Source organism: Plectrocnemia conspersa, unplaced genomic scaffold (genome assembly GCF_051122295.1).
Source record: "Plectrocnemia conspersa isolate PC_06_02 unplaced genomic scaffold, ASM5112229v1 ptg000013l, whole genome shotgun sequence".
In the NCBI taxonomy this organism is placed as follows: Eukaryota; Metazoa; Arthropoda; class Insecta; order Trichoptera; family Polycentropodidae; genus Plectrocnemia; species Plectrocnemia conspersa.
This window is the reverse complement of record NW_028277177.1, coordinates 1538462-1551139: the sequence shown is the minus strand read 5'-3', so window position 1 is coordinate 1551139 and position 12678 is coordinate 1538462. Positions and strand designations below refer to the sequence as shown.

Below are 12678 nucleotides of genomic sequence, written 5' to 3'. Positions count from 1 at the left end.
AGTGAAAATGTATTTGGACTTTACTAGTGAAAATATAACTTTACCAAAAAATACATATTCACTGTAACATTTATACATCACATGTAAATAAATAACGATAAGTATTTAAATGTATATATTACTACCTACATATGGATAAGTTGAAGTCATATAATTTTACTAGCACTTGCTAGATAAATTATATTTTCTCTGGTAAAAATGTATACCTACTGGTGAAAATGTATTCCGATATGATTTTACTGAAATGATATACATTTTTTTTAAATATTTTTGGGATAGATTCGAAACTGTTTTTTTTAGATTTTCTTTTAGAAATAACCACATGAAATTGAATGCATTATTTATTTATTTATCTGCATTAAATTCAGTTGTCTAGTTACCGATAACACAATCTATAAAAACATAAGAATTTATATAATTCAGCTGGTACTGTTGTTGATTTTTCGTTATTTCTTTGCGTCTTCTATTCGATCCGAAAATTCAGATCGAATACCTAAATTTACTACTAATTTACATTCGTTGAATATTTCCTTTCGTGTATAATATTTTTTAAACGTTCAAAAAGCGATCAAGTCAACAATAATTTGCAAAGAAATTTTAACACAAACGGAGCCGCGTCAAAAACTTCAATCTGTCCTACCTAAAGTACTACATAGAAAGTGGTGCTTTTGAAGGTAATGTTCTTTTTATTTCTTGTATGCATAAAAAGGGCTGAAGGAACTTATACCTGAAATACATCTCAAACAACTGTAGATTCAGATTCATTATTTGAAGTCGATTTTTACATTTTTATGAATATATTCTTGCTATAATTTGTCCCCCTCCCCCCATACCCACTCTTGGCAAGCCTGATCGTACAAAACGCGAATCATTAATAAATTGTTATTGACACGCTCCGCATAACGAAGTCGAGCATCTTAGACGTCTTATCGCAAACTTTGGCGATATGCGTACTAAATCTATATCCCCACGTAAACGAAATCTCCAAATGTATTTTAAATATAATTAGATAATTGTATTTCTGTTTAATATTAAATATGTCAGTTGATAATTATGTACTGAATAAACATAATATGTAGAGAACTAGAAATATAAGATATATTATTAATAATGATAATAAAAACGTTGTATAATTACTTGTATACAATATCCATCAGTCGAAAACATCAAAAATATATTTACTGCTAACGCATCAATGTCTAAAACGTATATAAATAAATATAATTGGTGTTCATGACAGTAATCGGTTTCCGCGCTGTTAGCATGGATCACTTTTAAACTAACTAATATTAAAACTGCTACTCCTAGATTGAGCTGCTCTAGAAGCTTAATCTACATATCTTGTTAATTCGGCAGCAGGGGTAACTAGACCTCTAAGAGTTTGGAGATGAGCGCGCGCTGATGGATAGTGATCCCAGCGGCCGAATCTCAATAATTGCGATATTGAGCGATTTTTTTTACATAACACTCAATTGATCTAAATTGGCTGAATGAGGCTGACTGCTTCGCTAGCTAAGAGTTCTAGATAGACTTCCTCCAAGAGCGAACAGCGTCGCATCGCATCTGAATGTAAACACTGCGTGATATACGATTTCGACCAAGAATGTGTGCAAACTCAAAGTAAAAACTTCGTCCAGGAAGAGACAATCGACAGAGCGATGACCTCGCGGTCGCTGGTGCCGTTTTTGGAGCAGACCAAATCCAGGGAGGAGGACAAGAGCCAGAGATGCGGCAGAAGGAGGTGAGATTTTCATTTTAGTTTTTGTACAATGTGGTTCCAAGGTCCCAAAATCGGCACAGATTATCTAAACGGGTGGATTAATCAAGTGAAACTGACCTCTACGTTGTCCCATAAACAGTTAAGACTGTACCGCGGAAATGAGTGTCTTTGTCGCAATAAATACATCGTCATGAAATGAAAAACAGTGCTGCTGTGGTACTCTTTAAATTTGCTCTGTTGACCTCTCGCTGTAGATAAACAAAAACATGCGTAGCTCAAGGCGAACCTTGGCCTTTTAAAGATATCTGTGCCTTATTATTTTAATACGCTTTTAGGTTTAAATCTTTCCAATCGATCAGTGCTTCCTAACCTTTAGAAGCTTTTTAATTTGCGTTCATCTGACAAGTACACAACGATCAAACTATAATGTAGTTCAATCATAATATTAATTAAACTCTGTATTTATCATTTATTTATTTATTTAATTATTTGTCAGTAGTATCATATTGCAAAACATTTCTAAAGAAATACTAGCAATAAACATAACTATATTAATAACTCTTAATCGACATGCAATGTTTGACGATGATGTAGTTTTGTTAGTAGATGGGTTAGTATTTTGTTTTTAAGGTTTTCTAATTAACTTTTGATATCATTTTTAATTATCACAGATCCCAGATTCACATTAGATACTTTTATCAATCTATAATGACGTATACCATTGATTGCTCATACTGGTTACTTTTATTATTAACTTAGGCTACGGGTGGTGGTGTTAACAATCCGTCAATTCTCGCTAATTTTCAGTTGTGAACTTTAGAGTGACCTAGTGGTGAGAAAACTATTTTTATTTCCGCTCTCCTATTTAAAAAAAAATATAATAACAAGTAATACATAAATATTTTAAATACACTTGTTTGCAGACGACATTTTAATTTATTGCTGAGGTTGAAGAAAAATGATTAAATTATATTTTACTTAAACTAATGTATAATTAATAATTATAAAGGTATGTTAGATAATAACATAGAAATATTTATAACCATATAAATATTTTTAACTCTATTATAAAAATAATTGATAATATAAAATATTTAGGAATAATTGTAGATTAAAAATTGAAAAAAAGTGGATTTTTTCAATGGAATATAGAAACACATTTGTACATTAAAAAGTAAATTATAATATTATATTATTTTTTTATTCTGTTTATGTTATATTTTATACATATGTTTTATATAGCTATATTAGCTAAATAAATTAATACAATAATAATCACATAAATTACTATAATTTTTGTCATTTTTATTGGTTTTTATTCTTATCAAATTAATTTCTTTAAACTTTGCGATCCAAAAAAGCTTCTGTGCCCATGGTTTGCGTAATGGGGTGGGGTATCTTTTTATGCCAAAGGGCATTTGGATATTTATAAAATTATCCGCGGGCCATTCAAAATTCACTTTTTTTGTCATGCATGAACATCAAAATACTCATAAAAACATCATAAATCTTTGGTAACCCCTAACTTTTTATAGTCTATGATATTAAAAAATCATTCAATAATTTAATTTAATTTTTTAACATTAAAAAATGAATAAGAAATTAGTATTGTTGCGACCTCTCCCCTTTGGAGATGGCCGTCTTTTCTTCTCGAAGGACCACCGTCTCTCGACGGATTTAAACGCCTCTAACTATAGAATGCTTTATTATCAGAGTTTACATCCTCAGAATCCTTGCTGACGCACGACCACACGCCGTGACAGCTGAGGCGCCTTCAGGTTATTTATACACAAAAAACCACGCACGGCCATAACACACTTTTATTCGGCCATGCATAAATACATGTAAAAATTGTCAGAACAAGTATATTTATTGAATTTTGAGTTTCATCTACGGCGGGCCAACCCAAATGAACTCGCGGGTCGTATACGGCCCGCGGGCCGGAGGTCAGCGTCGCGGCCAGTATATCAGCGCTAGATAATTCTTCTTAACCTTCTCAAAGAGCTTTCAATAGCTGGAAAAAAATATATGGGAATATGCTAATTTATTTATGTGTGCACTATTGTCGTTTTTTTATTAATCAGTGGTATAATTTAGCACTTTTAATACTAATAAGTATATTAAAAAATAATTGTATGTATATGAGCAATAATAAACATGATGGTCAATATGACGCATTGGGGAAACCTGTCAAGTCATGATGTAATTAAAAATTAAAAATCTGAAACCGAGCTTAAATCAAAAGTTTATTTTGTACAATATTTCAATATTTTTGTACAAATTAATAAATGAGTATTTTCGATTCAAACAAATTTTAGATAATCTGTAGTATCTGTAATATCTCGGATAGCACATTCGCAATACAATTCGGATCATAAAAAACGAATCATGGTCGCTTAAACTTACAAAACTATAAAATAAAGATAATTTGCTTTGGAATTTACAACCGTATTAAGGATCCGGATGGCGAAAGCCATAGTCGAGCCGGAAAGTGCGGACGTCGTAGTTCCAACGGCCATCAAAAGAGGACGTTGGAAGTACGACGTGGTTCTCGAAAGAGTTCCGGAACCCAAAACTATAATTAGCTGGATTTATCATATATTCGTTATAGTAAAATCATTTTTCTAACATTATTTCACATACAGATATTTTTCTGGTGATTATTCATAGATAGCTCATTTTTTTCAATCATAACCAATTGCAAATGTCGTGCTTAATGCAGAAAATAATTTTCAAATACCAAAATATTTCATATATTCTGTAAAATAATAAACAGACTATATTTTTTAATACGTTCTCAAATTGCCTTTGCCAAAGACGGGGATTTATTAGGCAAACTCTTTAATGGTATTTATTGTATTGTTTAGTACAGGATTATTTTCATAACATATTAGTATTATGTTTAAACGTGATTTCGTTTTTCTATTATTATTTTTATAAAGTAGACTACTTTTGCCCGTTTCTTTTGCTTTGGCTCCCACAAGCGGGTGCCTGCATTGTCTGTGCCATACGCCAGCACTCGATTCGCTACTAGCTATAAGCAATGTTGTTTCCCTAAATAATGATCTCGTTACCGGACAACTGCAGTTTTATTGTTCTTTCTTATTAAAATTATAAAAGGTAATGCTGGAGTGACGATGAGTCTTAAATCTCAACCATTTGTGACAAAATAGTGTACCTAGATTACACTTCTTTAATTTAAAAAATGTATGTTATTATTTAATATACTTAATAAGACCTGCGTGATATAGCTTTTAAATTTAAAAAATAAAACTTTGGCCGCTTCTTTAATTTGGCCGTCACAGGCGGGTGCCTAATATGCCTGTGCGTAACGCCAACACATGCTACATTTAATATGTTCACACATAGAAGTAATGTTGCTTCCCTAAATAATAATATAAAGATCTTATTAAAATTATAAAAAATAAAAGCAGAACATATTTCTATAAAATCTTACTATTAGGCATAATTCGGTATTTATTGTAAAATATTTTTTGCTGATTTTAGGGTGAAACAAGTCGCAGCCCTGATAGTAGTGCTAGTGATAACTCTAACTTGCGCTATTCTAAGCGCTCCAAACGTTACAGCTCCTTCACAAATGCGAAGAATCCCCGCCACATACACCCATCCAGAAAATTTAGCTCCAGAAGACAGAGAATTACTGAAAGACATTCGCACATCGTTCGTGCCCACCGCTTCCATAGTTGTGACTTCCAACGAAGAACTCCAAAACGCATTGAAGAGAAGCGAAGAGTTTTTAGCTGGAGTGGAAGATTCTTCCACGAGTTCTGACCTCAAAGTGGATGAAATCATCGAAAGCATCACGGTTTGGGGCAGCGGTGACAATCCAGATTTTCTCAAAAACGAACACGAAGATGCGAGAAGCAAGAGAGGAGTAGATTCAGCTAATCTGACCAGCAGTGCGTTGATTTGGAAGAAGCCACCGTTGATTGCGAACAAGTCTGCCAGTCATGAAATGTGAGTACTCGAAGGTATTTCTAGGATTTCCGATGACCCCTTTTGATAATACGCGTCTCGCAGAGGTCTCTTAGAATTCGATTGTACTAGCAAATTGACCTATTTGTAAGTGTGCGCTTAGAAATAGATCTAGTCATTATGTAGCGTAATTTCAATTGTACCAAGCGGTATAATCTCAGGTCGAGATTGTATCTTTTATTGTGAGGGGTATGAAAACAGAAGTTGTTTAAAGAATAATTTATGGAAGATCTGTAAAATTCCATCTCAAAACCCTTTAAATTATTTTTCAGATGGGACGGGGAAACTGCCAACGACTACGATCCCTTGGAGTACGAAGAAGATGGAATGAAAGGTCATTTAAAGCAGGACGATCTGCACGTCGAAGTTTCCATTTCTACTAGTAAACATATATTGTAGTAAGTTAGAGAATATAGGCTCATGTGATAAGTTTGTCGATCGGACAGGTTTCCAGTCTTTCTGGAAGGGAGAAGGAGACGCGGAGAGCATTAGAAGGACTCAATCTGAGATAATGCAGCAATACATGGACTTCACCGCGGATCCTTGCGTGGACTTTTATCAATACGCTTGTGGAAACTGGGCTTTGAGGAATCCCATCCCGGCGGATAAGGCAGGGTATGATATGAGATTAGTATTTCTATTTCAGAGTACGTAATGGGATTGATTAATCAGCAACTTGCGTTCAGAAGGTTAAATCGATCAAATAAACGAGCGTTGATTCTATCTCCCCGAAGCAAATACGTTCGTTTTGATTTCAGGTTTGATACTTTCGAAATTTTGAGAGAGAACCTGGACATGGTTCTTAGAGATTTACTTTCCGAGAAAAGCTGCGTTAAAAAATCACTAGGAGACGATAAACCTCAAAATGTGGATATTGAAAATAATTACTTGCGCACAGATGCGTCAGTAGCTAGCGAATCTAAAACCTGTATAGAAGGAATAAGGAGTACGCGAAGAAAACGCACACCGTTCAAGTCTAAGAGTTTAGAAATAAAACCAATGTTGAATTCAGAATTGACGCTCTTGTCGAAGAATAGTAAAAAGCAAAGGGGCATTAAAGCCAGAATACGAAAGCAAAGGAAGAATTTTTTTGACTTGGATAAAAGACGGAGCAAAAGATCGTCCATAAGCGATGAAAATGAAGACGCAGAATTAAAGGCTAAATACTTGTACGCGTCTTGTATGGATCATGGAGTATTGGAAAAGAAAGGCAGTAAGCCGCTTTTGGAATTGCTGGACTCTTTAGGAGGATGGCCGGTGATCACTCCTGATTGGAAAGCCGAAAACTTTGACTGGTTGGAATTGATGGCCAAATTGAGACTGTATAACAATGACATTCTCATTTCAGAATGGGTAGGACCAGACATTAAGAATTCGGACGAGTTCATCATACAGTTTGATCAAACAAGCTTAGGTACAACAATTTTTACACTCAATTTACCACAAAAATATAAAATAACAAGCATTTCAGTTGTATCAATAGTTTGTATTACTTGTTTTATGTAGATTTATTTTACTAAAAATAGATCTTTTGGCTAAAAATAATGTTTTTTATCTCTACATTTTATTCGGTCATTTTTGTGGGTTTTTGGAGATCGACGACTGCCGTGGTTTTAGAGATATTGTCATGAAACTTTTAAAAATCAGGCCTTCGAACCGTTATTTTTTTCATTTCGGTTTACGATACGATTCAATTAAAAAAATATATATCGGTTCGCTTCCGGTTTTTCAGTTTTCGGTACAACTTCCAGCGATTAATTTAAAACAATTAAATGTTTTTATTTGTAATAATAATTTATTTTCTGCCATAATTTAGAACTTTTTTAACCCTTCTTTTATAATAAACATACTACATGAATTAAAGGTATAATAATTAGAACTAGAAGTATGTATTATATATAATATATAATAATAATACAAATTTATCTAACAAAACCTCTAATTATTAAAATATGTTTCAATGTATTTTCTTAAACTATTTAAATTGCAATTTTGTATAAGGAAATGAATTTTTATTTTCCCCCAAAAATTCTAAAATATTTTAGATCTTTGTACATCGTTGTTCAATATAAATTCAATGACCACATCTGTAGAACTAGGGAGTCTATGTGTCTCTATTGACAATTCTTTATTTCTTAAAAAATCCTTTTAATTGTCTATCTTTTCATCGAACGTTTCACTAGATGATGGTGCTTATTCATTTGTGATTCAAATTTATTTCTCCAAAAATTGTAATTTTCTTCCAAAAATTGCTCAAAATTTTGCACAATTTGTACTTTTTGTGATTGCGTGTTTGAACATGTACCGAGCCGAAATAAACAGATTTTTTTCGATTTAGCTCCGGTTTTCGTTCCGACATAATGAGATAAAAAACTAAATTAATCAAACTTATTTTATATTTTTTGTGATATATGTTTATATGGGAAATAATGAAATTTCGGGACACTAAAATAAAACTTATAATTATCTTGACTATAATAATAATACTTATATCTCGACTAAATTAATCTACTATTTTGTTGCAAAATGGCGATTATTCAAACAATTAAAAAATTGTAACTTTGGTAAAAAAAAATAAAAACGCTTAAAAATATACATTTAGCTTAAAAATATATGTATCAGGCGCGTACGGAAAGATACTTTCCCTTTCGCTCGCTTGCGTGCTAAGTGACGAAAGTGAGTGAGAGATAAGCGAAAAGGAAAGTATCTCACTACGCGCCTGATATATATTTAAAAAGTCAAAAATGTTACAGAATTAATATTAAAATTAAAATAAGAACATTTTCTTACACGTTTCTATGTACATAAATCTATCTAATTCTTTACACAGATTTTTTTTATTATAGTGATGCAAATTGGTTCAAGAACAAAGCGAGTCAGGAGACTCGCCGTACGAAAATTTGTTGTTCTTGAACCTGGCGGTGCACGTGTTTCTTTTTATGAGTACAAAGTTTTTATGTAAATTATTTTTAAATCTTGCCTTCGTTGACACAAAGTCATATCGAAGATCGAGTTGAACTCTGGTGGCCCTGCTTCTAGGATCGTTTCAGTCGATTTATCGTAGCTCCGCTTAACGATTGTTATTCCATGCCGGAAGCGAAGTGGTGGAAGTGATTGAGTACGGCGGTGTTCCGAATTATATATATTTGAGATTTGGAGGGAAGTTCATCGTCCCTTTCAGTTTTCAGACATCTGTCCAATGTCGACAGTTTGGAGTGGAATCAGACTCTATGTTATTGTGTAAAGCAGATCTTATCTGATTCTTCAGTTGATTCGAAATTAATAAATTGCCAACTTCATCATTCTATTGAATGCTTAATACAAAAATGATGAGAAATGCACCGATCCTTTTCTTTGTTTAAGTAAGGTCCCCGATTTATTAGTATTTTAGAACTGTTAATTGACCGTTAATAGACGCCGCTCTGAATATATGTTGATACGCAATATTGCTTGTTTATTTGACCCAAGTAAATTAATTTAATGATGTCTTTAGCGACGTAGCGACACATGCATTATAGTTAAGATAGTGATTACCTGTACAGGTTTTGGTTACAATAAATTGGATTTAGCGAATAAACAAAAAAACTGATACAGCTGAAATTGCGTGTAATTTTAATTGATTTTTGAGGCAAAAATCTGTTCTAATTAATTAATTAAAAACAACCAAAATATATAGATAATATACTTACAGGTCTACCGACTAAGGATTATTTCCTTCAGCAGAGCAATAGTGTTTATTTAGAAGCTTATAAAAATTATCTCATAAAGATATGTACTTTAATGGGAACAACAATCGAAGACGCTACTATCACTGCCGAAGAGTTAATCGCTTTTGAAACAAAGTATTAATATGCTTACATTTTGGGTTATGTTCAATTTTTAGTCGTATAAAATATATCTTTAAGGTTAGCTAAAATCACGTCGACACCAGACGAAAGGAGAAATCTAACTGAACTTTATCAAAGATTGACTCTAGGACAGTTATCTGCCATTATAGAGAAAATCAACTGGAAGAAGTACCTCTACATTGTGTTAGATAAAGAAATCGATTCAAACGAAACTGTAGTTGTTTTTGCTTTGAAATACATGAAAGATTTAGTGGACTTAATCGATATAACAGAACCGAGAATCGTCGCTAATTATTTACTGTGGCGTTTTATCAGACACAGAGTCAATAACTTGGACGATAGATTCCAAGAAGCCAAACAAAGGTGACTTTGCAATTATGACCCGGATTAATCGCGTTAAAGTGGAAATATGTACATATTATATGTTTTGCAGATTTTATTACATATTGCTGGGAAGAGAGCAGGCTCCGCCTAGATGGAAAAACTGCGTCACTCAAGTGAACTCCCATATGGGAACAGCGCTAGGATCAATGTTTGTCAAGAGATACTTTGATGAAAACAGTAAAAACGACACGTTGGTGATGACGAGAGAGATTCAGAACTCTTTTAGGGAATTGCTGAATCTGACTTCTTGGATAGACGACGAGACGAAAATACTCGCTGGAGAAAAAGTGGATTCTATGATATTGAAGATTGGCTATCCAGGTTATATACTGGACACTGAAGAGCTCAATAAAGGATATCGTAATGTTACATTCCATCCGGATACTTATTTTGAAAACACGCTGAAAATTCTGCAACATCTGTCTAGAACCGAACATTCTAGGTATGCCTTATAAGAACAATGAAACTGTAGCACCTCTTCATAAATAAAGTATCTTTTGTATTTAAGGTTAGGTCAACCGGTCAACAAAACCGTTTGGAACACAGCACCGGCTGTAGTTAACGCATATTACAACAGAAATAAGAACCAAATACTGTTTCCAGCGGGAATTTTACAACCGCCGTTCTATCATCGATATTTCCCTAGAAGTTTAAACTACGGAGGAATAGGGGTGGTTATAGGTCATGAAATAACACACGGTTTCGACGACAAAGGGCGACTGTTCGACAAACAAGGAAATCTACAAAGGTAAGCCATGTAATTTGATCGTATATAGTGGAACTATTAATCCTAATGTTTAAAATTTTAGATGGTGGCACGACTTGGCGATAGATATGTTTCATAAGAAGGCAAAGTGTCTCATAGATCAATACGATCTTTATACAGTATCTGAAGTTTCTATGAGCTTAGATGGTACCAATACCCAGGTAACTGAATGATAAATAAGATCTAAAATTTAAACAATTCCCGCTTCCATTTGACAGATGCCAAGTTTTAAATTTTGAGCATAGCAACAAAATATTTGAGCAATTCATCAGTATTCCTATACAAATTATAAATACTAAAATTAGTATTGAAAGTATTAATTATTATATAATTTATTCAGAGATCGAATTGAAACAAAATTATCCATAAAAAAAACACTTTAATTATATTATTATTGACAAAAAATAATGGCAATATTGATATTCGCTTGTGGTTAAAAAGTAAAAAATATATATTTTGCGTTTATTAATGTTTTGACCATGTCATAAACCATAATCTTTGACAACAAATATAAATATTTTCAATTCCGATTCCGAGTGACGTATGTACAATAATAAGCTTGAATGGAAAGAATTTTTTGTGGTTATTTCTAATTCTGTCATATCTTATACTAGAGCAAAATTTCGAGAAAAAAAATTTCCTTCAAATGGATTTTAAAATTTCTGTCAAATCGTAGACATAAGTGTAGGGTAAGTCGATGTCGAAATATTGCACCAGGATGAAACGTTGTCATTCATTGGCCGAGTCGAAATTTGCGGCAATTCCAAAGCTAGGATCAATTCGTTCTCAGCTCGGAGTCGCTGACATTGATTTGCGGCGTTCAGTCGCATGGTCGAGACCATATCAACCAACCCTTGAGGTCGGTCGACGAGGCAATTAACCAGTTGAATGTCTTCATCTTCCGTGCTTGAGTAAACAATGCGGGTTATGAGCTGGAAAACGTATGGTATTAGTGCACTTTGGACGAGCTATATAAACGAAATTCCTTTTTGTACAAACACTCAATATATATTTAACTCAATTTATAGACTATGTTTTTTTTACCTGCTTAACTAGTTTTAGTGGATGTCTATATTGAAAAATATCATCCAGATTTTACATCGTTAATTATTAGTAGAATAATATATGCTGTAACCAGGGACATCACTTCATTTCATTTCTGGGGGAAAGGGGGGGGGCAAAAATTGGCCAGTCAGTGGTCATTTTTAAAAATTTATGTTTCATTAATATTCATATCATTTCATTAAATTTTCTGGCCAAATTCAAGGGGGTCCTTGCTTATAATCTACATCAAAAGCAATAAAATCGTGCCGCCGCAGTGGAAACGCTCAGTTATCCAATGTTCATATCAAACATTTTATAACAATATTACGACTTACAATGCTTAATGAATTGAAAAATTTGTTTGTACAGTGATAATACATATGATTAGTTACTATTATTTGTTGATAATACAATTATTGCACAAATTACACAATAATTATTATTTTTCCAGGGGGAAAATATTGCTGATAACGGTGGCATCAAACAAGCCTTCAGAGCCTATAAATATTGGCTAACAAAAAATGGCGATCGCGATGAAACTCTTCCGGGCTTAAATTTGACCAGTACACAGCTGTTTTTCTTAAATTTTGCTCAAGTATAAATATTTTGCTTATTATCAAATATTTCATAAATGGATTTAAACTATAATAAATTTGTTCAGCTATGGTGCGGCTCTATGAGACCGGAAGCGATGAAGAATAAATTGAAAATAGCAGTACACAGTCCAGGAAAGTTCAGGGCGATCGGAACGTTGTCGAACTCTGACGATTTTGCGCAAGAATATAACTGTCCGCTGGGGAGTCCAATGAATCCGGAAAAAAAGTGTAACGTTTGGTAGAAATAAGAATGTATAATAAAATTGTATATTTAATAAATTTATTTTTTATTATTTTAATTTTATTTATTATTTCGGCTGGGGA

The 12678-nt window shown here is 33.1% G+C and overlaps 1 protein-coding gene across 1 annotated transcript; it reads left to right on the top strand.

Annotated features, from left to right (window-relative positions):
* Positions 1–1442: 1442 nt before the first annotated feature.
* On the top strand, positions 1443–12653 carry LOC148226910 (neprilysin-4-like). The gene is made up of 13 exons (XM_088202167.1): positions 1443–1569; positions 1638–1741; positions 5228–5698; positions 5989–6098; positions 6163–6331; positions 6475–7130; positions 9408–9558; positions 9622–9927; positions 9998–10390; positions 10457–10696; positions 10758–10875; positions 12210–12353; positions 12420–12653. The coding sequence occupies exons 2-13, from the start codon at positions 1659–1661 to the stop codon at positions 12594–12596; spliced, it is 3018 nt and encodes a 1005-aa protein (XP_088058293.1). The 5' UTR covers positions 1443–1569; positions 1638–1658; the 3' UTR covers positions 12597–12653.
* The last annotated feature ends 25 nt before the right edge of the window (positions 12654–12678 follow it).

What these genes read in the sequence shown, in the direction of transcription:
- LOC148226910 (XM_088202167.1), top strand. Translation starts at nt 1,659, where the DNA reads ATGACCTCGCGGTCGCTGGTGCCGTTTTTGGAGCAGACCAAATCCAGG. An exon ending in GTTTGATCAAACAAGCTTAG is followed by an intron (nt 7,131 to 9,407) that starts GTACAACAATTT and finishes ATATACTTACAG; the next exon opens with GTCTACCGACTAAGGATTAT. An exon ending in TCTAGAACCGAACATTCTAG is followed by an intron (nt 10,391 to 10,456) that starts GTATGCCTTATA and finishes TTTGTATTTAAG; the next exon opens with GTTAGGTCAACCGGTCAACA.